The 26,061-nt window shown below is 34.8% G+C and overlaps 1 protein-coding gene across 17 annotated transcripts in view; it reads right to left on the bottom strand.

The window, feature by feature from the left end:
* Window positions 1-26,061, bottom strand: part of LOC121419934 (electroneutral sodium bicarbonate exchanger 1-like) — a 77,750-nt gene that overhangs the window by 15,062 nt on the left and 36,627 nt on the right. For 3 of the 17 annotated variants that reach the window (XM_041614421.1, XM_041614428.1, XM_041614531.1), the window contains exons 7-18: window positions 25,857-26,017; window positions 21,690-21,749; window positions 18,446-18,505; window positions 11,532-11,606; window positions 10,188-10,262; window positions 8,047-8,130; window positions 4,937-5,185; window positions 4,570-4,663; window positions 3,893-4,070; window positions 2,774-2,948; window positions 2,140-2,273; window positions 571-783 (exon numbers count right to left, since the gene is read on the bottom strand). In XM_041614421.1, the coding sequence (XP_041470355.1) occupies window positions 571-783; window positions 2,140-2,273; window positions 2,774-2,948; window positions 3,893-4,070; window positions 4,570-4,663; window positions 4,937-5,185; window positions 8,047-8,130; window positions 10,188-10,262; window positions 11,532-11,606; window positions 18,446-18,505; window positions 21,690-21,749; window positions 25,857-26,017 (1,558 nt within the window). Of the gene's footprint in view, window positions 1-570; window positions 784-2,139; window positions 2,274-2,773; window positions 2,949-3,892; window positions 4,071-4,569; window positions 4,664-4,936; window positions 5,186-8,046; window positions 8,131-10,187; window positions 10,263-11,531; window positions 11,607-18,445; window positions 18,506-21,689; window positions 21,750-23,593; window positions 23,627-25,856; window positions 26,018-26,061 lie in introns of all 17 variants that reach the window. The other 14 variants (XM_041614460.1, XM_041614452.1, XM_041614443.1 and 11 more) reach the window with 14 other exon arrangements.

Below are 26,061 nucleotides of genomic sequence, written 5' to 3'. Positions count from 1 at the left end.
GAAATTATGTCATGGGTAGCAATTTGAAGAAAAGACAACCAATATTGAAGCAGAAGGATATTTGATCTTTGGTCTAAAAATTTGGCAAAGCGTCAATCCACAATTTGCCATCCTCCACCCAGGTGTTAAATGGGTACCCAGTAGGATGCAAAAGCCTGTGTAGTATGAGTCTTGGAACTCTAGTTGTAATGCTCCCCAGGGAGTGGAGAAGTGCATACATTTTATGTGAGCAGGATCCGATGTCCAGGGTAATAAAACATCTGTAAGCTTAGAGATGTTGTTCCGATGTATCAAGCGCTACATAAAAGCGGATGATTGTTATCATTAAATCAGTTCACGGAATACTCCCATGACTAGAGCAAGGTAGTGTTGCAAGAAAATACTTGCTATCACATGTGAACAGCTACTGGTAATCCAAAATTAATATCAGGTATATAACAAATTCATTTTTACTTTTTTGTTGCAAGATTAAGACCAACCATCGCGTGCAAATTATCAATTATTTCAGACAATAACGATTTCAAGATTTACATTGATTGCAAATTTCTTTAAATGTTTCGAAAGACCTACCCTTCCACAGGGTTTTGCTTGTAGATCTTTATAAGTTTGTGAACAGACTCGTAGATGAAGATGAAGGAAATGAGACTGGAGAAGCTCTCCTCGATAAAACGGGTGAAGTACTTGACCAGAGAACTAGCATCCGTCGCAACCAAGATGATACATAGTAACATCGTCCAAAGGCCGATCCAGAAACGAAATGACAGGTAATCCAGACCAGCGGTTCTGAAAGAGACAAAATCGGGGCCCAACTTAAATAGCAACTGACTGGATAGGGACAGTGATATACTGTTTAACAGTAAATCAATTTATGTGAGAATTCATTAAATTTATCTTTGCAATATGGAATTCACATTTTGCTGTCTACCTTTTCTATGACGACACTGAATTTTCATTTTAGATCAAGTTTGAAATGGTACCACTGGTTTTCAGAAAAGCAAACATATTTTCTGGAATGAAAATCATTAACCCTAACTGAATTTCATGATTAAATGTAAAATCCCATCGTAGTCATTCCTATCAATAGTACAATTTGTTCCAGGATCAATTGCTAATCTTTGTGTTAAACCCCCCTTGACGTAATAACAAAGTCTAGTGTTTGATTGTGGGGAATGATTTTCTGGATTGTTCATACACAATTATCAATGCAATCAATCATAGAAATCAGCCCTATGATAGACCCCAGGCAACACAAATCTCTACCACATATGATTACTAGATGGTTTGTGTATATGGGGACAAGGCGCCGTTTCATAAAGCCGATCGTAAGTTCAGAGCAACTTTAAAGAACGACCGGTGATCTTGTTTTGTGGTAGATGATATTGACCATTAAATGGTCATTGGTGATTATTTAAAGCGTGAGAAAGGTTCACCAGTCTTTTGTATAGTCGCTCTCAACTAACGAACAGCTTCATGAAACCACCCCCAGGTTACTTTAGAACGGTAATGAAGAATAAGACAACGCAAAAACCAAAAACATAAAAAGAATCGATATTAACAATAAAAAGCAGAATACAATGTATTGTGATTTTCAATGAGGGGTAATAATAGCAGGGCCCGCTGGTGGAGTAGTTTTCGGAACTGATGTGACTACCCTGGGTAAATATGCCATTATTATTATGTTTTGCAATAAAAACATAAATAAAAAAAAGTAAAAACAGTTTTAACAAATAATTTTCTTTTCTTGTTTTTTTCATTGTAGTATCCCTACATTGGGATGGAATTAATATCAAAGTAAAGGCCTGGTCCCACTGGCCGATGAACCAAAACGTATTCATAAGGGATACAGCAGACAAGCGAAATTTTGGGGTGGCTCCATCCCATTTCATCCGCTCCAGACAATGGACAAAATGGGCGAACAATGAAATCACAGTGTGCGGATGCTTGATGGATATAGAGCGGATGAAACACGTATGCAAAAAGGACACAACATATACATAATGATTTCCAATGGATAGATAGGTTCTTTTCCGTTTTACATCCTCTCTGCATCTGTAAGTGCAGTGGGACCAAGCCTTAAACCTCTATTTGGGCGAAAAGGGCATCATTACAAGGGAAAGAGAGAGAGAGAGAATGACTCACTCGCAGAAGCTGACCAATATCTTCTCATAGACTAGAATAGGACCCGTTGATCCTAAGATGGTAAGAGGTTGACCCGCAAAGAGATGAAATGCTACACCACATATGGAAGCCCCAAGTAGACTCTCTAACGCACTCTGTTCATTAGGAAACAAATAGGGTAAAAGAGAATAGAGGTTAGGAGCGAGAAAGAGTTTGGATCTTAAAAGACAAATTTCACCCCAACATCAAGGTGGTTTACCGGTAAATAAAGGCAGATATAATAATAATAGTAATTCAATTCAGTTCATAAGAAAACATGTAGGGTTGGAGAAATGGAAGTACCAGCAGGAATCCTGCAATAAATTATTTAGTCTATGATGTTATGTGAGGTTTGGTACCAAAATGCCACTCTCAGGATTCTTGCGGGAAGATAAGGCTCTGAATTTTGACGAGATTTGTGATATGGGAAAGTTTTAATTTTAAAGGGAAAGTTCACCCTGACAATGAGGGGGTTAATAAATATAAAAGTATGATTTCAGCGCAGTTAGACCATGGTCTATAAAGTTAAAGCTGGCTCAGAATACAGGCCATACAGTCTACAAAAAGTGATCACATGTATGATGTCATCCGTTACTTCTCAACCCATGTGACATACCATTTTGTTATCTGTAGCCTCGCCTAGTAGTCCACCAAACGTAATGACAGGAGTGATACAAGCAAAGTACATAAAGATGAACGAAGCCAGACACTGCAGGTGGAACGCATCTTTGAAGTCACTCAGATAGAAAGGGAAGCGACGCTTACAGTCCTCAACCAGACCACCAAATATCCTAGGAAACAAAGCAAAAAGAGATATTTTAAAGTTTTTTATGCACAGTTGTAGCAAACAATGATGCTGAAAATCCCATCAAAATCTAATAATGAATAACAAAGTTATCAAATTTGAAAGTTTAGCAATATTTTGAGAAAATAGTTAAATGCACATCATTGTGAATATTGATTAGTTTGGCTAATGATGTCACGTCCCCACTTTTCTTTTCTTATATAATTACATGAAATCATAATTATTTCATATTCTCATACCTGTGTATGATATATCTCCCTTGTAATGATATCAGTTGCAGCAATGATTGTTCATTTGTCAATCCTACTTTTTTTTATTCTTGGAAAACAAAATTTGAATAAACACAATTTTATATTAAAAATACAAAAGAACAAGTGGGGATGTGACATCATCAATTTGCTCATTGAATATTCATGAAGACGTGCACAGAACTGTTTCACCGGAATAATGCAAATCTTTAAAATGTCATAGCTACTGTATGTTAATTCTTGTCTGATTTTGATCAAATTTTCAGCTTGTAAACAAATTTTCGGCATTACTCCTATGTGTTTAAGATCGCATGCTCAATTTGTAATGAAAATCATTAGTCAGAAAAAATTGGAACCAGTGGGATTCGAACCTGCCATCTACTGCTTTCCAGGCAGCAATTTAACTACATCAAAATTTTAATTTTCTCCTATTAAAGCCTCTTTATTTACTACCAAATTTTCAGTGTTTTGTTTATCTGATTTTTCTGTTCAAAACCCTTACCCTATTTTCAGCATGGAGTAGCCCTTTAAGAGGAAATTTTAAAATCAATATCCTCAGAAAAAAAAAGAATCAATCTCTGGAAAGAAAACGTTCCTTTTTTTTACAACACTGTTAAAATCCCATCCCTTCTCCATCTTCTTCTTCTATCTCTTCTGACCGTTCTGAACCTTGTTAACTTACCTTCCTGTTCTCTCCAGCCCTTCATGCTCTCCGTTATGTCCTCCACCCCCTCCTCCTCCTCCATCTTCTTCATCTATCCCTTCTGCGTGTCCATTGGGTGTTTGGAAGTGGGATAATCTCTTGGCCTGCGAAGGAACCGTCTTGGGCGGCTCAATTCTGATATTCGGATCCCATGCACCTACAGACAGAAAAGTATATATAAATCATCTTTTAGTTAGCTCTTGGGCAACTCATCGCAAATAACCTGGTGGGTGTTTCATAAAGCTGTTCGTATGTTAAGAGCGACTTTAAGAACGACTGGTGATCCCTTCATGCGGTAAGTGGTATATTGTATTGGCGATGGTTTAACGCGTAAGAAAGGTTCACCAGTCGTTCTTAAAGTCGTTCTTAACTTACGAACAGCTTTATGAAACAGCCCCCTGTACTTTTTTTTAAATTGGATCGGCATTTAATTATTAACATGTAAAAGAAGATGTTATGTGTGCATCACTTGTATAATAACTTCTTCACATAAATATAAAAAAGCAAACCCGTAAAAGTAATTTTGTAATCTCTAGGTAGAAAAGGAGAATGAAATTTAAAACTTGTTACAAGGACACATAGGAGAACCATGCCATATAAATTTTACATGAAGGTTTATTGCCGGGGTGAAAATGCAACATCCATTTGTAACTTACCAGGTGGAAGAACTGTAACAGAGTCAATGAATTCATCAATGCCTGCAAGAAGGTCCTTGACGTTCTTGGCTTTGTAAGCAACATCATGGAAAATCTTGAGATACAGGGGAAAACATTGGATATTTGGGATTTAATCATCTACAGCTCAATTTGCTCTATTTATTCTCAAGCTTCTTGAAAGAAAATAAATATATATGACTTAACAAAAATGTGCACACACAGAGAAGAAACCTTGAGATTTAACAAACATTGTCTGTCTATTAACTTTATATAAGAGCAAGATATACCCTGTTTCGCCTGAATATACAATGCAATTCATGACTTTTCTTTAAGAAATTGTAATTCAATTTGTTGTTAAAATCCGTACCTTATCTGACATGAGAGTTGCTACGCATCTCCCAATCTCATGGTATCGCTTGGTTCCCCCGGACTGCGGGCCAAGGAGGATGAAAAGGAACCTGGTCGGGATGGGGACCTCCGTCAGGTCACCGAGGGACACCGCCGTCTGGAGGCGAACGAAAGCAATGATTGGACGTGACAGGAAATCCACCTCGCCGATCAAGACGTTGGAGGCCTCCGCACCCTGGGGGATCTTCCGCATGAAACTGTGCCTGGCCTGGATGTGACAGTAGGGGATGGGAAGAAAAATGAACAAAGCTAAAGGATGTGCCCCTGGTTCAGGCTTAACATATTACCCAAAGGATGACCCTTCTCTCAAGAATGTTAGCAAACAGGATAGCATTTGATGAAACCAAGTATCAGTGATTTTTCACCATACTGAAATCCTTGCATGTGATTGGCTCTAAGCAAGAGTGCCAGTGAAAATCATTATTGGTTTCACTTAAATGCTTCCCAGATGATGAAGGAAATGAACACACAATGTTCTTTCCTTAATCAGGGCCACTGAACTGTTTTGAAAGTTGGGGGTGGGGTCCGAAGTCTCCTAAGTTCCCCCTGTTATGGGCCCCCTATTAGTTTATCAAACAACTGCAATGAAGGCAAGCAAGAAAGCAAGCAATGTTCTGAACTTTGCAACAATTATTTAAAGTGATGTTATCTATTTTTTATATCCCAATGATTTTGGTAATGATCATTTCACTTCATCATTTGAGTTAAATAGAGCTATCATCTCAAGATTAGATTTTGAAAAGCATTATTTGTCCCTGCTCACAAATGGCATTTTTATCCAGTTGATATATACTTTCCAAAAATAATTATTACTACTATGACTACGATTATTAATACTATTATTATTACTATTATTATTATTATTATTATTATTACTGTTATTGTTGTTGTTCTTATTATTATCATTATCATCATCATAGGAAGATTATTGCACTGTGTGTAAGCAAGGCCTCAATGTTAGTAAAGAGCACACAAAATGTTAGTATTGCAATATTCCAACACAAGACACAAATATAGAAATGCAAATATCATTAGTAAACCCTTTCCCACTCATGGCAGGTTATACCACATGGAAGAGCTTATGTACATAATGATTAAATACATACATGTAATTCAGTGCTGGTATGTAATGATAACCAAGTGCATAATTGTTAGTATTAATGACCGCAAAAAAAAAGATTTGTTAGAAATAACCAATCACCAATATGAATATTACAATGGATATGAAAAGGAAGAAAGTCACACATTGACACCTAATCACATAGAATTAAAGCGATATATGTGGTAAAATCACCTAGTCAAAAGGAAGAAATGAGCATGAATATGGTTAGGTATTCTGTTGAATAGGTTCTTTTACAGATGACCAAGAAATCCTGCGATTGGGAGGACGCGTTGGTACGTGCAGTGAGACATATGATGTGAAATATTGTATATTCTTCCCCCGAACCATGACAATACTGAAATCATAATAAGTAATTGCCATGAGAAGGCAGACCATCACAGAAATAAAATGAACACCAAATCAGATTTACACACAACAGTCATGACTACACATTTAAGCAAAGTAATTAGTCGTAGAGTTGATGTTTATGATTGATTGCAAATTATCAACACTCACACCATCTCCTCATGGACAATCAATCGCTAAGCTTCATGTTATAGACCCTGGTAGATGTTTTATAAAGCTGATCGTAAGTTAGCAGCGACTTTACAAACGACTGGTGATCCCTTCTTGTCAATTTTGCGCACCCAATTTTCATTGGTGATAAACTTAGCTCCTCGGAAAGTACCACCAGTCGTTTGTAAATTCGCTATTAACTTACGAACAGCTATATGAAACACCCATCGATTTCTCATTCCAGAAGGATTTATAATAATGGTTAACTCTGTCACGATGGTAACTACCATAATAACGGCGCAGCATCCATTTGACACCAAGGTTTCCATGGTTTCAATAACCATAATCATAACTTTTAATGAATCGGGGGCCTCGTGGTTATATAATCCAGGTCAGATTGTATGTTGATTGCAAGATACATAATTAACCTACTATAAAAAAAAAAGAAACAGAGAGTGTAAAGGTCATAAGAGGTTCTCTATGAACATCTTATTGTTCCCATAATTACTTACTTTACCTAAACACAGAGCTTGATTAAAAGAAACACTTGAAAGATAATCTCCTGAAGAAGTACTTCTTTGAGGAAGACAAGGAAGACAAATAGGTGTCACACCATCATGGTTCATTGAAAAGTTGTTAGGTCACATCAATATTATCATAAAAAAGGAAAAGAGAAATGGAAGAAAGAAATATATTAAAGAGAAAGAAAATATGAATTAGACTAAGATATCAAATTGAATAAGACTAAATGTTACAAGTTGGTGTTTCATAAAGCTTTTCATAATTCAAGAACAACTTTACGAACGACTGGTGATCCTTTCTTAGAAGCTTAATCAACACACAGGAGAATTTGCAGTATATCATTTACCACGAGAAAGAATCACCAGTCATAAGTAAAGTTGCTTGTAGCTTAATAAAAGCTTGAAGAATGACTGGTAAACCTTTCTTATGCACTAAACCATTACCAGTGAATATTTTTGTGTCTACCATTTACCACAAGGAAGGATGGTTCTTAAAGTTGCTCTGAACTTACGAACAGCTGTATGAAACACCCACCAGGTATGCGCTTGTACACAAGTATTGCATAAGACTGTTGCAAAGTGAAAGAAATACAGTGCAGCCGCACATGTGGAGGGTGCATGAATATTTCCTGATGGACAAAAGCTCTCTTTTGAAAATTTCCACGAACTGTTGCAATTAATTTTGTCAAGAAAATCCACAACTTGTAATCAATTTACTAAAGATTCATGTATTACACAATGAAACAGTCGTCCCATATTCAACACTGCAAACAAACAAATTTAATTTGTTTAAAATGAACATGTTTCAGAGTCACAAAGATGTACATGTAGGTCAATAGTTCATTTTTTAGGTCTGAGTGGGTGCACTCTAATAGAATTGGGACTTACACACAAGTGCAAGGAAGAAACACTGTTGACGTAGTACCATACCTTTGATGATCGTTTTAATTTAAACGAGTTCTCTGATTTATTAGAATGGAGGGATCCGGATTTACTTGGGACGGAATGGACAGACTTTGAAAAATGAAATACAAAAGAGAGTCATGATGATAAAAGGCTAACATGAATAAACTAAACATCAATCCAGTAATGGAATAGACAGATCATTTTGACAAAATAAACCTAGATCTTCTCCCTTTTGGGGGAGGGAGGGGGGTACATGTATTCTCATACATTGTAAATGTCCAGATGTGAAATTTTATAATCAGCTTTAATCATAGATGTTCATATAAATGTATTCATATTCTTAATATTTACTATTTCTAAGTGTCCCCCCCCCCCTCCCCCCAATTCGGTATTTACTCTGGCAACTTGATTATGGCTGGTCCCTGAATTTCATCTTTTGATCACAGCTATATAATCTTATTTATTACTAATTTTTCTCACATTAATTCAACAGATGATGGTGTGCTCTTTGTACACATGTATTTGATCATACATGTACATGTATTTTAGCATGAATAACGTGCAATATTACCTCTATCAAAAACATATTCATAAAAAAATACCAACTTATTTGAATCTGGCAATATTCATGATGAAAAATCTTAATATATTGTAATGTGATTCTAACTTACATTTATAATGATCTTTTCCATTATTAAAAGCAAAATAAATAAAAAATCATATTTATAGTCATTGAATATCAATGAAATTATTAAGTGCAGATGTATATAAAATCACATCAGTGCAATGTGTATAAAAGAGATTAAGAATGGTGGTCTGTTTATTGATAGAGAAATAGGAAGAATTAACAGCAATGTGATTACTCAAAATACATATGGTGAATTTGACAAATAATCTATATTCATTTACATGTACATGTAATATATCAAAGAAAAAAAATATCTGGAGATATAAGTAGAACACCATATATACTTCAATTCTACTACGAGTACGATCACATATCTATTCTATAAACCATTTTTAATTTCTAGGGTGTTGTCCTCAAGGAACATGAATTGGTGTGTCAGTTTTAACACCAAAGTCTTGTACATTGAAATGTATCACATTTTGATTGGGTGCTCATTGCAGGAATACTTCAAACAAGCCAAGGTCACATTACTAGATGCTATTCCAATAACTTTCTACCGCTTAGTCACATTAGCTCACCCTAAACTAGTTATAACACAATAACTTAATGACTGATAACTAAATAACCTAGAAGTTATTTTACTTCATTTATTTTCACAAGTGAAGGTCATTGAAACATTTCCCCTCCTTTTAGATGGTACATTATTTTTTCAAACTAAAGAACAATTACTGAAAATATAAAAGTAACACCTTACAAAAAACAAAAATTCACAACTGATTTTTCTGCCTACCAATACGATAATTCTTAGCAACACCATCAGAGAAGAAAGTAAAAGTAATGGATAAGCAGCAAGGATTATAGATTAACAGTCAGACATTGACATTGTTTCAAAGGTGTTCAAATAATCATTCCTCACAGAGAAGAGTGCAGATTATAGAAATCTGACATCGAAAGTAAACCCTAGTAGTTTTGAAAGTTGCTTTTGTTATATTTAAAAGTGTGTTTTTCTAAATAATATTCATTTATTCAAAGTAGGAATATCTGTTACACACTAATAGTTCTTTTTTCAATAATAGTGTTGGCGTGAAATAGCCCAGGTAAAGAAAATTGATGATTTTCAATGTAAATTGTTCTTAAAGTATCATGTAAATTGGAAAGTATCATGAAATTTCTTGAGCTCTTCATTAGCTAGGGGGGGGGGGGAATGGAGTATGAATTATCACATGAATGGAGCATGAATGATCAATATATTAGATTGATAATTTGAATATTTCAACCCCAACCACCAACACTGCAAACGTTGTGTCGAAAAGAAAATCCCGATATAAGTGCTTTCTAAAAAAAACACTTTTTAGAACCACAAATACAATTCTTGGAATTTTGCCACACACATTTTCGCTCATAAAACCAAACTTGAACTTTTTCAATCCTTGAGAGAATATTGAGAGTGATAACAGACGGGTAATTAGTGTTCCTGAACCAAGAATATCACAAAAATATGTGCCATGTAAACAAAACCATTGCCATGACAACATACCTTGGACCTCTCAAACCTATCAATAAGATGCGCTCTGTAAAGTCTTGGTGAATCCACTTTGACCGAGTGGAAAGACTAAAAGTAAATGAACAAATTGCAGGTCGTTAGACATGAATTACAATTTTTATAATAATGATCACAAATCAACGATGGATAGAACAAAACTATCCTGGACCATGTTGGAACCTTCCGGCATAATCCTGGGATTGCCGTGAGGATCCATTAGGGTTGTGTTTATATGTGGGTGGTGCTTAAGATAGCTTAGGGAATTTCAATGTTTGATGTATTTTTTCTTTATCGAATCACCGAGTATGAATGTATTAATTGCCACCTGCCGATACCTAGTGTGCAATGGAATATATCTATAAATCCTAGCCTAGTGCATTACATGAAATGTCAAATTAAAAAAGTAATGCTTCAACTCTTGTTATCTTCTTCTTATAAAATCACTTGAAGCCAACATGTAAATGAGGCGAAAGTTTTCCCAATACTATCCTATACACTGTAGATGTCTGAAGTACAACTGAAATACACAATACTTCTTTAAAGGGCATATCTTTAAAAAAAAATATCATTAAAAAAATCCCATCAAACTCTGACCTGACATTGTGAAACATTTTTGCAGTGTTGTAAATTCAATATTTAACACACTCATGATTAATTTGATAATTAAGTAAGGATAACCTACATCCATTACATTAATATCTGAACTTGTAAATTGAATTAGTTTTGTGCCCCACAGCAAACTCTGCACAAATCTAATTATTGTTTTTTTTCAAAGTTGCCTATTTTTTCACTGACACCATTTAACAATATTGTATAAAAGTCACATCATAACAACACACTGAAATGAGAGATAAGGATTTAAGGAATGAAGCAAATGTGAAATAAAGATGTTACATTAATCTCTTTTGTTTTATCCAGATACTCTTCCTACATGTAGTTTACTTGTTTTATCTTATTGTGCCAACATCAAACACCAATGAGGCGACACCAGTCTTTGTTTCAGCATAGTGTGGTGCCAAATAAGAAACCCTTGAACAATGCATCTAGGAGAGGATCAGAGCCAGGACTTGTATTGTTAGTAATCATTGTAATCTCAGACAGTTGGGTAATTTTGAAACTGTTGAGAGCAAGTTTCTATAGTAAATACCTGTATCACAAAGGATATTGTAATGTAATGGTGTTGAAGAAAAGCAAGTTATATACCATATATGGCACTTCAAAAGTATAAAAAGAGAATGTGCCATTAAGTCATTGAAAGTCTTCCAAACGGATCTATTTTGTGGTCAGTAGAAAGACACCCTGTGCAGCAAATCAACTCGTTACCATGGCAACACATACCTTAGATCTTCCATGTCTAAAATCCAGCTTATGTTTAATGGATTCTGGTTTACTTCTATGATAGGATTCAAGAGACTAAAAAAAATAAAAAAAAATAAAAAAAATGAATGGTTTATCCCACTAATTCTAATCAATTACCATGAAAGAATAACTGACATCATCAATTCTAAAACAAGAAGCAAGACATCTTGTTCAAATTATCATCTTTTTTACGAGGAAATTGTGATATAAACACATTTCATGAAGGACCAACATGTATGTGACTCAATAAATCTGTTGACAGCAAGGGAGTGCATTCCCTAGGGAATCGAGTAAGAACATTCAAGAGTGTGAAATTTTATATGGATATCTAATTTGAATATGTTGTCATTGATATTGGCCTCCTAGGAAAATATATGAAAACTAAAATGTACTGAATCAATAGAGTACCAAAGTGATGCCTCACAAAGCATTGTTTTTGCATTTCAGCATTTTTATACCATACCTCGACAGGACATGACACAAAACACCAAATTACTAAAATTTGGTGGGAATCAGTCCATGGGGGCCTTAAATATGACCTCATGAATACGTTATTGGACCCACTGAAGTCAATGACTAAATTCCTTGAATTTAGAATCAGGTTAATAATACATTGATTTCAATGGGGCTAATTGATTATTCATGACGTCATATCTAAGGCCCCCATGGACCGATTCCAACCAAATTTGAGTTATTGAGGTATTCCATCATACTTTACCAAGATACGGTATAAAATATGCTAGCATGCAAAAAGGAAAAATGAGGACGTCACACTTTGGTATTCTATTGGGATGACAAAATCATATTAAGGGCAAACTAGAAGAATGAAAAGTAAAGACCGGAAACAAAGAAATAGGTCTCCCATCTACTTAGAAAAAAATAATACAGACATATGCAGCTTTCCTCTTGTCTATAAAAATGTAAAATATTTCAGACAAAATATATAAGATATTAGAATATAAGACTATAAAATATTTTACCAATCCCAGTTATGTACATTATTTACATGTAGGCCTGTGCGTGTACATAACTAATCACTTCCTTTCCATAATGTCTCACTTCAGAAATTCATCTACCTAACAATTTTATTTTGCATGCATCTATTTCCACTTATCATATCAGGTTTCCAAATTAATCATATCAAATATGTATTTCAAGTTAATTACAGGTTGTGGAATACACAAACATTAATCCCTTATATCATCAATTACAATTACGGAAGAGTATAGAGTACATGCAACAATCTAGCAGTTATTTACATATTGTGTGTTGTGGCTATCAATCTTGTCCTATCATTGCACAAATGCGCAAAATATACAAATAACTAATGAATTTTCAGTGGAAATTTCTCAGTTAATAAAACGGAAGTCACTGTTATCTGCCTACCAGCTGAAATTTCAACTTATACCTCCTACCACCACAAAAAAAATCAAATAAACTCTTCTGGCACCCCACCCTACATTTATGAGGATTGCTATGCTAATACAAAAGTGCCCGCAGCCAAGTTTAAATGCTGAGAGATAGTGTCTGCCATTAGAAAGATAAAGTTTATACACCGTCTACCGTATAGACAACAAGTGGAGACCTACCATATAACATCTGGCAATGCAAAACCCAGACGATATACATAATATATAATAACAGTTAAGTAATCTTTTTTTTTTAACATTAGTGAAACTCAATCAAAAGGGTGAAGACCTCTCCACTTCTGCAGTAATTCCTTTTTAAAGTAGATTTTATCCATGCACTTTGTACAAGAATGGGAGATATTTGAGGGTTATTCTGCACATTTACTAATGCTAGAATCATTTGCAGATCTGTTTGTACAGGTGAAGTGCATGCACCAAGTGCTTTTCGAGTGTTTAATAAAAAGCAGCTGTTGAGGTCATAGCACAGGTGCGAATGTGAAATTTGATCCAACGTTATTAAGGAGAGCTTTACAAATTAGATCTCAGGGTGCAATAACTTTTAGCATGCTTTTAATGTCCATTTGTTTATTTAGTATAGCTCTAACAAAAAAATACAGGGCAATTTTGCATAATTCAGGATATTCTAGTTACAATTTTAATCAACGGGCACAATAATGAATTTGTATCAATATATGTAGTGATGCGCATTGCTAATGAGCTTTATCATATCAATAAATAATTGCAAATTTGATTAAAATATTCTCAGAATAATGAAATGTACAGGAAAATGCAGCATTTTTAATAGATTTTTTATTCCTTTGCAAGCCTTCCAAGGAGTGAGATGTGAATATTTAAAGCCAGTGAGCTTATTTCATGAAATAAATGTCCATTTGTGATTTCTGAATTCAATTCATACAATCAAACTGTGTCAAGACAACTTGTCAAGATATAATTTCAGTCACCGGTTAGAAATCATTTCACAATAATTGATCCACATTGTGCTGCACTCAACCCAGGTGAGGTAAATGGGTACCCATTTAATAATGATATACCGGTAATAATAATATGGGGTATTTATATTGCGCACATGTCCACCTTGTTAGGTGCTCAAGGCACTCCTATATTACCCGGCTAAGCTAGGTGTTCATAGAGCACACAGCTTTTTAGGGAATTACTTCCTAGCGGTACCTATTTACCTCACCTGGGTTGAGTGCAGCAAATTGTGGATCAGTTTCTTGCTGAAGAAAATTACGCCATGGCTGGGATTCGAACCCACGACCCTCTGTTTCAAAGTCAGAAGACTAATCCACTGGGCCACAACTCTCCACAAAATCTAGACTTCCTTTGAACAGTGGATGATGAAGCGTTGTCTGGTATGTGAGGACTTGCTATCATTGTTATCAGTAGTCAGGATAGTAAATTAATAATAATATTCCGCATTTATATAGCGCTTTATCGGAACAACGTCTCTCAGCGTTGTATAGCTTTGTAGGTAATCAGTCTAAATTATGCAAGTTTATGAATAGTTTTCTCAATTAAAAAAAAAATACTTATGACAAATGAATAAGCCCAACTTCATACCACATTTATCAATTTAAATATCATAAGTTCTATATATATATAGGTGTGTTTTACTGATTCCATTGCAATGATTACGACCCAAAAAATATTCCTCACAAATTAATGGTTTGTTGTTGATACGGGCTAAAGGAAAACTGAGATATCACAGAATAATGCATTTAACATCCCACTGAGCAGTAAAATCAATAAGCTGATCTAAAACTATTTAGAAATGTAATATATATAGGAAAAGTCTAAATATCAGAAAGAAATAAGCACAGGTTAGTGAGCAGTTTGCAAGTGAGTAGAGCAAGAATGACGTATCACACGCACAAACACAACATCTTGTTCAAATTGACATGCAGCTGGCACTATCGGTTTTTTACAAGTCATATAGAGAGCAGCGAATACAAAAAATAAACACCATGATACCAATTTCAAGCAGAGAAAAAGAGCTAAATAATCATGCATTAATTGTCAAAGCTGTTATAAACATGAGTAAATATTAGTTAGGTGAAAATTGCATTTATTTTATTTAATTATTCATTTTTAATATCTTTTTTAAGAGGGGAGTATTGAAAATTAATCCTAGTTTTCTATAAAGACATTTCAGAATTCAGATGATACATTTTCAACTGCACATTTTATTCAAAATATTGTTGTGCTAAATATATTATGGTAGAGAAAGGAAATATTTTCTCCAACTGCAAATACACAGTGATTACTGATGCAACATTAAAAATGCAAGAGATATTATATGGCAACTGGGGCTGGTTGCACAAGGAGTCACATTTTAACACAACTATACTAATTGAACACCCATCCTTTGATGCTTGCGTCGAGTTGGATGAGAAACAAGAGAAGTTGATTTTATTCAGAGACCTGGTGGGTGTTTTATAAAGCTGTTCGTAAGTGTGACTTTAAGAATGACTGATGATCCCATCTTGTTGTAAATGGTATATTCATTAGCGATGGTTAAGCGAGTAAGAAAGGATCACCAGTCGTTGTTAAAGTCGCTCTTAACTTACAGCTTTATGAAACGGCTCCCAGTTGTAGAAAGAGTTGTGCTCAAACGCAACAAAAAATCAAACGCAGGTGTCTAGTACCAACATTCATTGGTTGGAAATCAAGTTGTGATTGATTTTTGGAGTTGCATTTGATCGCAACTCTTTCAGCAACAGGCTCTTAAATGCGAGTCTATGCAAGAGAACCCTGGACCCTTATCGTAACTATGGAAATCCTGCAATAATTATCCCCATAATATTCATAGAGAGGTTCACTGAAATGATCATCCTTCATATATTTCATTGATTACATACATCACTATTTTGATATCAACCATACATATACATGTTTCTATTAATAATATGTCATAGATAGTTAATATTAAGTGGATCGATCACAAAACTTTGGATCAAACGCAAGGTAGATCCCAGGATGTGTGAATGCAAATACCACTCACATTTAGCACACCTGTCGTCATCTAAACCTGCACAAGCCACTCACATATGCCTGCTGACAGCCCAACAAAAGGGCATTGAACTTACATGTATCTCTTAAAGTTATTAGTTTGTCATCTTGAAACATGGAGACAGAATTAAGTTGTCAGTGAACGGGGCAGCTAGAGGGCACTGGGTTCCGCATGATGATGGGGGAATGGATGGGTTGGGGTGAATGAAGCAGATGTGAAATTCTTATTCTTACATTGTACTTGTTCATGGTTCTTGTGTAGTATTTATATAAAATCTAATTTTTACATTGTAAGAGAACTGTTGCTCGGCTAGTGCCATGAGAGTCTACTGACGGTGTGTGTGCTCTACAAATATACACTATTATTATTATGTAAAGCTGCATCAATTCTGAACACAGCAAAAAATGGGGTATTGATTGGTCTACATAGAATTTACAGAGATGCCAAGTTCAAAAAAATGTTATGCGTGAGATTTTCATGACTCGACGTCTCTGTGCGCGCGCGGCCAGTAAATACACTCGTACGTTGTGAAAAGGCGCGTGCGCAACGCGCGCGCGCATGAGAAATGGGCTTCAAAACCGTTCAAAACCATGCGATGCACGCACGCGATTCATCGTATCATGTACTGCTGTGCGCTGACCGCACTCTCGATTCGTCTCGCGTGCCGGGCTAGACGAGAAGGCGGTCGGCCAGTCGTATAATCTGGCGAATAATGCTACTTTTTTTCTTTTTTTCTGTCGGGTCCCTAATGCGTGAGAAAAATGGGTGCCATGCGTGAGATCGTGAGACGGACCCTGAATGCGTGAGTCTCACGCACAATGCGTGAGACTTGGTAGCTCTGAATTCACACAAGTCGTTTCACACTGGTGTTAAAATATAGGTGTTAAGACAACACCTATTTGGGTGTTAGTTCAACACCTATGGTTGTTACTTTAACACACTTTGGTGTAATGTTCAATCTCTAAGGTGTAATTTTAACACCTCAGGGTGTGGTCTTCTACCAAATGGTGTCAATTTTAACACTACAGGGTTTACAATGTACAATCGCAGGAGTGTTACAAGTGCTATGGTAGCCGAATGGTATATTTGTGCTTATAAACACATATCTTGTCTGCTGGTTTCACGATGACATACTAGTACCTTTACAGCTAGCCGAATGAATGACTTTACAAAACAGTAGACAACAATAACAGGACAATACATACAGCCATGCAGATGGGCATGCAATATCAGAAAGTAAACACACATATATACAAACAAGTCACATAATGCACATTGAGTGCCATGCAAATATATTGGTAGTAGATAAAGGAGAGGAAGGGTGTATATTATAAAGAAGTATTTGAAAAAGTTTTATGAGAAAAATATGAGTTGTTTTTTTCATTAAACCTTATGTATGATACAATAATATTATGAGGAGCTCAACATTATGGGGAGGGGGAGAAGAAGGGAGGAAGCTGAAAAGATTTTATAACATAGTTGGGCATGAAATGGGGCCTGGAGATTTGATCTACTTTGTATTCTATGTCGCTATCATATGTACAAATGGAATCAATCTTGTACGATGGAGTAAAAGCTAGCAGTTTCCCTTTTACTAAAAAAATAACATGTTGCTAAAGTCAGCGATGAAACTTTTACACTTTTGATCAGACAAAATTTATCTTCCACAGTATTACACATTGCAATATAAGAAGAGCCTATCGAGAGAAAGGTACATGTACCCCACTTTCATGGCACCACAATTGGTGGAAAAGTAGAAATGAAAACTTTTAATTAGCCTCCAAAATTATCAAGGATGGGGAATATTATCTATATTGTTTTTGTTGAACTTTGGTTATACTTGCTCGCAAAGGCATGAATCATGTAGAATCTGAACTAAATATGAAGATAAATTCTGCAAGATTTCAATGGAATTCCCAGTTATGCCTAAGATGTATGCGAGACCCATGGAGGGGAAATTTGCAAAACTTCTGGTTCTAAATCAACCACCTGGGATAATGGGAGGGACCCATCAAAATGTTGCAGAATTTATCTTAACAAACTTCAGATTCTATATTCACAATTCTGAATAATTTGAACAAAGGCTGAATAAATAAATAATCTTACTGATTTTTAAGGCCTAACCAGTTTGATATTTCATTTCTCACGATAAGTAAAGGGGCTTTCACAATTGCTTGTGCGATCGTTTGTTGCACAAAGTCGCACCACCCATTGTGAAAGGGGCTTGAATGGAGGCTCAGAAGCAAGGAAATGGGGGGGGGGGCAAGGTCAAAGAATGAGGGAGGGGGAGAATGAAGGAGGGGGAAAGTGAGGATGGGGAAGGGGCACAGAAGGCAGCAGGAGGGGGGGGGGACAACAAGCACATATACATGTATCATGTAAAATCCAAGAGCAGTTATCACTTTTAAGAATAAAAAAAATGAAAATAAAAAGATAAATAAAATTTGTCGAACCGTCATACTAAGACCCTGGAGGTTTTGCGGCAGAGACATTCTAGCTTCACTCAGTCTTTTCTGTGAGAGGGGGAAAAACGACGCCACAAAAAGCAGCAGCGGAGAAAGAAAAACCATGTCACATCAAACTGAAATATATAACAAACATCAATATAACACCAAGACCATGCAAAGAAATAATGTTAGAATGAAAGTCCTATATATACTAAATAGTGTAGCATCAGTATACCATGATGGACTCCATTCAAATATGATGATAAATACAGTATTTAAAGGGTAGGATATTCATATTTCTATTCAATGGAATGATAATATCTATGGGAAAATAATTTAAACTTAGTGATGAACTCATTATAGCTTAGCTGGCATATTAGTGCATCTATGTTTAAAACTGTTTAAATTGTAGAATAATTTGAAGCTCATTTCTTACTTTTCAGTGAAAGATTTAGTGAAATGCTTGAATGCATTAACTATTACATACACTCTTAGCAATACATTACAAACAAAGTGTTTCTTTTTAATAAGCAACAGTGAAATTTGCTCACTCTTTTTTAAAACATTTTTTTAATGGTCACATTTCTATGAGGTCATAATTTGACAAACCTGCAAGCATTTTTTACAAGAATGAAATTTATTAACAACCTTGATGAAAAATGCTTTGTAGAAATTGTTTTCTCTGTTCAGTGACTATTCAGCTGTATTTTTCTTTAATATCACTTTTCATAGCTGCTTCATGAAAATGTCTGCAAAAATAATTCACTAAATCAACAACTCAGCAATGATTTTAACTTAATCATGAATTTAATGGGACCGATGCATTGTGATGAGTTTCACTTTAACTCAAAGACTTAAATATTTTCAATATCATTACTAAAATGGAGTTATGAAAACTTAATCAACAATTAAAAAGCAAATAAAATCAAAGCATCATCAGACACTGCATATAAACATGAAAAGTTTTAAATTTAATATTCAGGTGCCATTGCTGGATTAGGAGTTCTCACCAAAGCAGAATGGAGGACTTTTTTCATGAAATGTATTTTTTTTTATAGAGAATGAAATGACGATGGATACACATTAATGAAAATGTTGTTAGTTACAAATAATGATGCAATGTGCAGATTGTGATGGTAATGATAAATGAGAAAATGGTGGTAGTGATGGTTATGATTGAGCATGAAGAAAAAGATGATGATGAAAATGACAACTACAGCAACAAACTTTATGAATGTTATGACGATGATGACAATGACGACAATGGTAATGATGATAGTAATTACAATGACAATGATTATTACAATTATGATGAAAATTGATGATGATGAGGAAGATGAGGATGATGAGGATGATGATGTTGTTGATGATGAGGATGATGAGGATGATGATGATGTTGATGATGAGGATGATGAGGATGTTGATGATGGGGATGATGAGGATGATGAGGAGGATGAGGAGGATGACGAGGATGATGGAGATGATGGTGATGGTGATAAGGAAGAGGATGATGATGGAGATGATGATGATCAGACTAAGATGATGATTGATGGTACATATATGATGGTGGTGATTATCATTCCAACAGCGCTGAAGTTCAAACTAATGCTGTGAAATTTACTTCATTCTGTTATATTCATGTTATCTATCGATTTAATGATTTCTGAAAGATTCACAAGATTGTGAAATGCCATGTGAATGTGATTCCTGTATGTTCATTTGCATCACAGAAGAGGGTCAGAGGAATGAAAAAAAATGTGATAAAATGAAAAAAAAAAGTTACCATGACAACTATGTAGGTGAAATGTACATGACCACTTACAGAAGAAAGAGAAGGACATGCATGTATGAGTGTTAGTCAAATTAACAAGGGCAGAAAGAAATTTAATAAGTTCTTTGTCAATTCTCAGTAATATTCATCCAATGAATACATCACCTTGCAAATAACTTTAACAGACTATAATTAGGTAATATTGTATTTATGCCCTTTTTCTCATCTCATATTGAATTTCAATTATATCAATGACTCGAAAAGGAGCCCTGGCGCTCCATCCATTGCAATGCTAAAGCTTTTCCAATGTTACAGATATATATTCATCCAATGAATACATTACCTTATGAATAACTTTGAAAAAAGACTATAATTAGTTACACTGTTTTTATGCCCTTTTTTCATCTAACATTGAATTTCAATTATATAAATCAAAGAAAACCATGATTTAATCCAAAATAATATGTTTAAAATTAGCAGGTTGATTAATTACCAAGACAGTTGGTTAAGGTTGATAAAGGATAACTAATTTTCAACTAACAACTCTGATAGAAGCTGGGAAAGTGGAGTGTGATTATTATTAAGTGCATGGAGGTGACAAGTGAATGATAAGTGAAAAGAAACAATAAATTTCATTCCATACGTCTCATACCTATTTAAACACATTTAAAAAAAATCAAGTCTAAGAGTCAAATTTGTCTGAAATGACAGTATCAATAAAACTGGCAATATTGACAATGAGCAGGGAAAAACTTTCACGGGCGCTCTGGATGATTTCGCACCTGAAATTCTCAAATGGGCCATGGATACTCAAAAAGGAGCCCTGGAGCTCCATCCATTGCAATGCTATATAAGTTGTTGAAGTAACCCAAAAATATACATATATATATATTTTTTTTAAAGTAACAATGAGGTATGTGACACATTGAAGAAATGCATTGTGGGTAAACATATAAACAAGATGACATGGTAATTACATGGTGAAGTGAGCATGGAAGGATAGCCAACATGGCATCCTCAAAAATATGACAAAGAACAGAAGGAAAAGAATTAAAGAAGTAGACTGTGACATAAAAAGGCTCGGCAGAAACCGCAGCTTGGTGCTTTTTTTCTTTTTCATGAATATGACCACTGAGAGAACAAATAAAACGGCTATGACCAGAGAGAAAACGTAATCCAGCCTGCTAAAAACAGCAAAATTCACCACTAACACCTTCAAAACATCAAAAACTCATCAAAACAAGAATAGCCAAAACATCACAACACCTGCAAAAACAAGATGACATCTTGACCAAGAAAATGAATTAAATAAATAAATAAAAACATTATGAAATGGATGGTTACAGCCAGTATGGTTGGAGGTTGCACGTTGGGGAATAAAAAGGAAAGCAAAGCACAACACCTTTATGGGTTTTTATTAAAAAGAATAAACACCGTGAAATAAAACTAAGGGGAAAAAAAATGAAACTGGAAGCCAACCGAGAGACTATGTCCGTGTAGGTTGTGCGGGATGGAGAGACGAGCTTCACTGAATCTTTTCTGTGGGGGGAGAGAGACAAGAAAAAAAGCCAAGATACATAGAGGGAAGGTGTGTTCGCACTACTAAACATTATCCACATCAGGGGTGCTACCACACTTGGCATAAAAAACAAACCGTGTGGATGAATATACATAGCACAGTCAAATCAAATTTTCATATGTTGCAGACAAAAAATATTATATTTTGAGTTGATAAATGTATTTCGATATGGTTATTTCCTTATTCCCTTTTCCTCTTCCAAATCATTGCAGAAAATAGCTGTTTTTTGCTTGTTGCTCTTACGTATTACAACATCTCTGTTGCTATGTCAGCTCAATATCTGGGGGGAAGGGGTTACAGGGTTATTCTGTGAAATATTTTAATGGAAAATCTGATTTACGAACAAGTGCTGTGTTTATTCATAGGACAGTGTAATTTTGAAGTAAATTCCACACAAGAGAAGTGACATTTCAACAACAGAAACTATCCTGTTGAATAAAAATTGGAAAAGGTACGAGGTTTAGGTTTGTTGTTAAGAAGCGTTTACTTGCAAACAGTAATTCAGTCCCGCTTCATGTAAGTTAAGGACCATGCATCATATAATACTGCCCAAAAGTTGCATGAATTGTACAATTCATATTACCTACTTGTATATTAATTTCAGACTTGTAATCGTGAGAACGTCATTACTTCTCATATGGAATTGACTCAAACTATTCAAAACCAACAATTACCAGGAAGTTTCACATTTACAGGGCACAAGATATTACACTACAAAGAAGTGATATTTGATGGGGACATTGACAAATTAACAGGTGTAAATATGGGAGCAAACTAGAAATCATATTTTACTACTAATATGTTGATAATGACATTACAACTAATGAACAATAGAGGGCAGTATATCCACATTTTTTGTGCAAAGACAGGAGACTGTATGTATTTCACAATTATTTTTGCTATACAAATCTTCATGAATCTGTATCTACCCAGTACTAAAGGCGATTATACAAATTACATATCTACATGTAAAAACACACAAACGTTCACATAATGATGAAATGTGTATTAGAGGGAATTTTGGATGAGCAAAAATATCTAAATATATACGACACAATCAATTAGTATACAAGTACTGTACATTAAATTGTTCTTAACTATTATTCCACTTAAGTAAATGCTTCTACCAAAATAAAAGCCTACGGCAACTAAAATAAAAAGGCCACTTCAATATGATTTTAACAGTCAGATAAACACTGCATAAATATCTACACTCGTCATGCATGAATTTTAAACAAGGTTATGTATGTAAAATACAGAATATACCATACTACCACAGAAATTTAGGCATTTTTTTTTAATATATCTTAATCATACTAAAACTTAAAAGGAAGTAAAGATTAATTCTCAAAAATAAGAAAAATAATCCATTCACAGGCTATTATTTCGGGTTATGATTATGATTATTTTTTTCAATTCAATTTTTTAATACTTAAAAAGCTACACCATACCACTCAATATTCACATCGAAGCTGTCTGATAACCTAGTCAATATAAATAATTATATCCCGTATCAGACATCGGGGTCCTGTTTCATAAAAGACTTGTTGCAATAACAAATAGACAATTTCTAAAACAAGTTCATTACAAACCAATCAGATTGAACAATTCTAGTAGCCTTTACTGTGTTGCAAATTTGATATCATAACAAGTTTTATGAAACAGGTCCCTGGGCTGGTCATCTACAGAACTGAATTACTCCAGTTTTCATGAACATTAGGAATGAATGGGTTAAATGGTTTGTATTTTGCTTTAGTCACTCTGCACGCTCTGACTCTGCATGCAGAGACGATGCAAAATATACCTTTGAATTTTCCATGGATTCGCTTCCGGGCACCTGAAGACGTGTGCAAAGGGATACGCATCAATTTGAAATAGTTACGTGCAGTAACAACATGCATCACAATGTTTGACAATCACGTCACAATGGTAAAGCTATGAGATCCTGGTATAAACACCAATGGTAAAATATCTCCAGGCATCTTCATTATTTTGCTCTTTACTGACTGGCTCTACTCTCAGGGGGCATCAAATATAAAAGAACTTTGTTGCCCTCATCTAGAGGCTCGGAACAATACGATTCTGTTCTGAAAACATATTTGATGTTCCCCTCAGGCCGTATTGATATCATTCAACTATTCACATAATGATGAATACATGAATTTATAAATTTGATTTGTATTTTTCAACCTTTGCAATGACTATAAAGTGCAAATACACAAATACATGTACAGGTATTCCTGAAAAAGATTTACTTACCAGCTACATTTACATATGTATTCATTCTCTTCCAATTCAATACAAACTTACAAAGTGGTTTGTCAATATTTTGCCACTGCTGGTGGTGATTATTTTATTCACACATATTTCACAGAGATAAGCCCATCAGGATGTTTCCTTTCCAAAAATGTCTAGGTTTATTATGATCCCATACCTTTATCTACTGATGCAGTATTACATTACTCTTATGTTTTTAAATACCACACTTTAGAAATATGTAGGTATATGAGCTGTCCTCTGATTAAAGATTTGTGTTTGTCTTTATAGAAAGCATGTAAGCTCCTCTCATGTTATCAAATTTAAATAACATTAAAGAAATTGGGTCAAATGCACTCTTACTAAATTGATGTTACCTTTATAGAAAGCACGCAAATTTCATTCTTTTCTTTTAATTAAAGTTACCATTGTAAAACATTGGTTTTTTTTAAACCTTTATAATAAGCATGTGATCTGCTCTCTGTCAATAATTTAGGTTATCATACATCCTTAACAAGAAAATGGGGACTAGATCGAGGTTGGCACAGAGTCAACTTATAAAAGACCTTCCTGGTTATTCTGAACATCGATGAAAGAATCAGGAAAGAGGGCGAGAAACATTAATGTGAAAGAGGATTCCATTTTTTCTCTCTCTTCATAAAATGACATGATGAATTTTTCATCGGGGACTTTTTTAAAAGTTGAAACCAGTTGCTTCTTTTGGGGGTAAAGGTGGGTGATTCATGATAGCGAATCGATTGTCGGAAAAAACAAAATGTGGTTTGGACCACAACCAAGTCTCATTAAAGCACCTACATCTCACCAACTTCCATTTCCAAATGACTATATTTTGAAATGTTCTACAACTTAGAATATAGTATCCATTGGATTATTTCCAACCTGATTGTCATGCAGTATCCTAAATATAACTGATCATTACAATATCAAGATATTTGATATTTAATGTATATTTAACGTCTGATTTAAACTTGACTTAGAAATCAAATAACTTATTGGCTACACTAAATGGATAACTTCTAGCCATGAAATGCAAAATTGCATCAATTTATTAATCTCAAAAACCCTCCTCTTTGGCTATATTAAAATATTTCACAATAACAAATTATACATATGTTAAATACGAACAGACCTGTAATATTTCTTTACTGACAACCATTCCTTTAAATGTGTCTTTTGATGTAGATCATGATATAGTTCTAAATGACTCACTTCTAATTCACACAAATGTCATAACATGTTTGGGCTTCCCCTGTGAATGCACAGGCAATGCTGTGTTTCATTCTTCATTTCAATGATTCATTGTTGTTTTTCAACAGTACAGGTCATGACACACACTGCCACCTTACAAAAATGTCTGACAAACAAATGTGAACACTTATTTTGACCATGATTCTCATATTCATGTATGATGAAAAAACCTGAAGACATTTTCTATCTACTTCTTGATATTAGAGGCGACAAAACGAATAAGTACACACTTGAAGTTGACTGCATAAATCACCTCATAAATCTCTTTAAAGAGCATCAATTACCTTTTCTACTTTGTGGCTTATAATCATCTCTCATTATTTATAGGAGCAAGGACATAAATCGCCATGGTAGCCACATATATATCCATGGCAACCTAACAAGCACTAATACCAGTGCCTGGAGATCCTTGGGCAATACGATATTCTTGGTAGAAAAAGATGAAATTCTTAACACCGACAACACCTTGTACAAGAAAAGAAAGAGAGATAAAATGAGATATCAATTATGGTTAGTATTCATCAATCGCCATGGTAACGTACCTTTAGACTGTGATGACTTGAGACCTTGGGGAGGCTCCCGGATGTATCTGACTTGCCTAGCTCACCGGAGCTGGTCTTGACCATGAGTGAGCTAGGGGAGGTTTGGCTGTTCTGTATGTTAGGGGATGACCCATGGGATGTCTGTAGTGTCCCTTGAGCAGCTGGTGGAGTAAAAAAATAATCATGAAAATAAATAACTAAATCA

Source organism: Lytechinus variegatus, chromosome 1 (assembly GCF_018143015.1).
Source record: "Lytechinus variegatus isolate NC3 chromosome 1, Lvar_3.0, whole genome shotgun sequence".
Classification (NCBI taxonomy): domain Eukaryota; kingdom Metazoa; phylum Echinodermata; class Echinoidea; order Temnopleuroida; family Toxopneustidae; genus Lytechinus; species Lytechinus variegatus.
The sequence above is the reverse complement of the archived record's forward strand: the minus strand, read 5'-3'. Positions and strand labels throughout refer to the sequence as shown.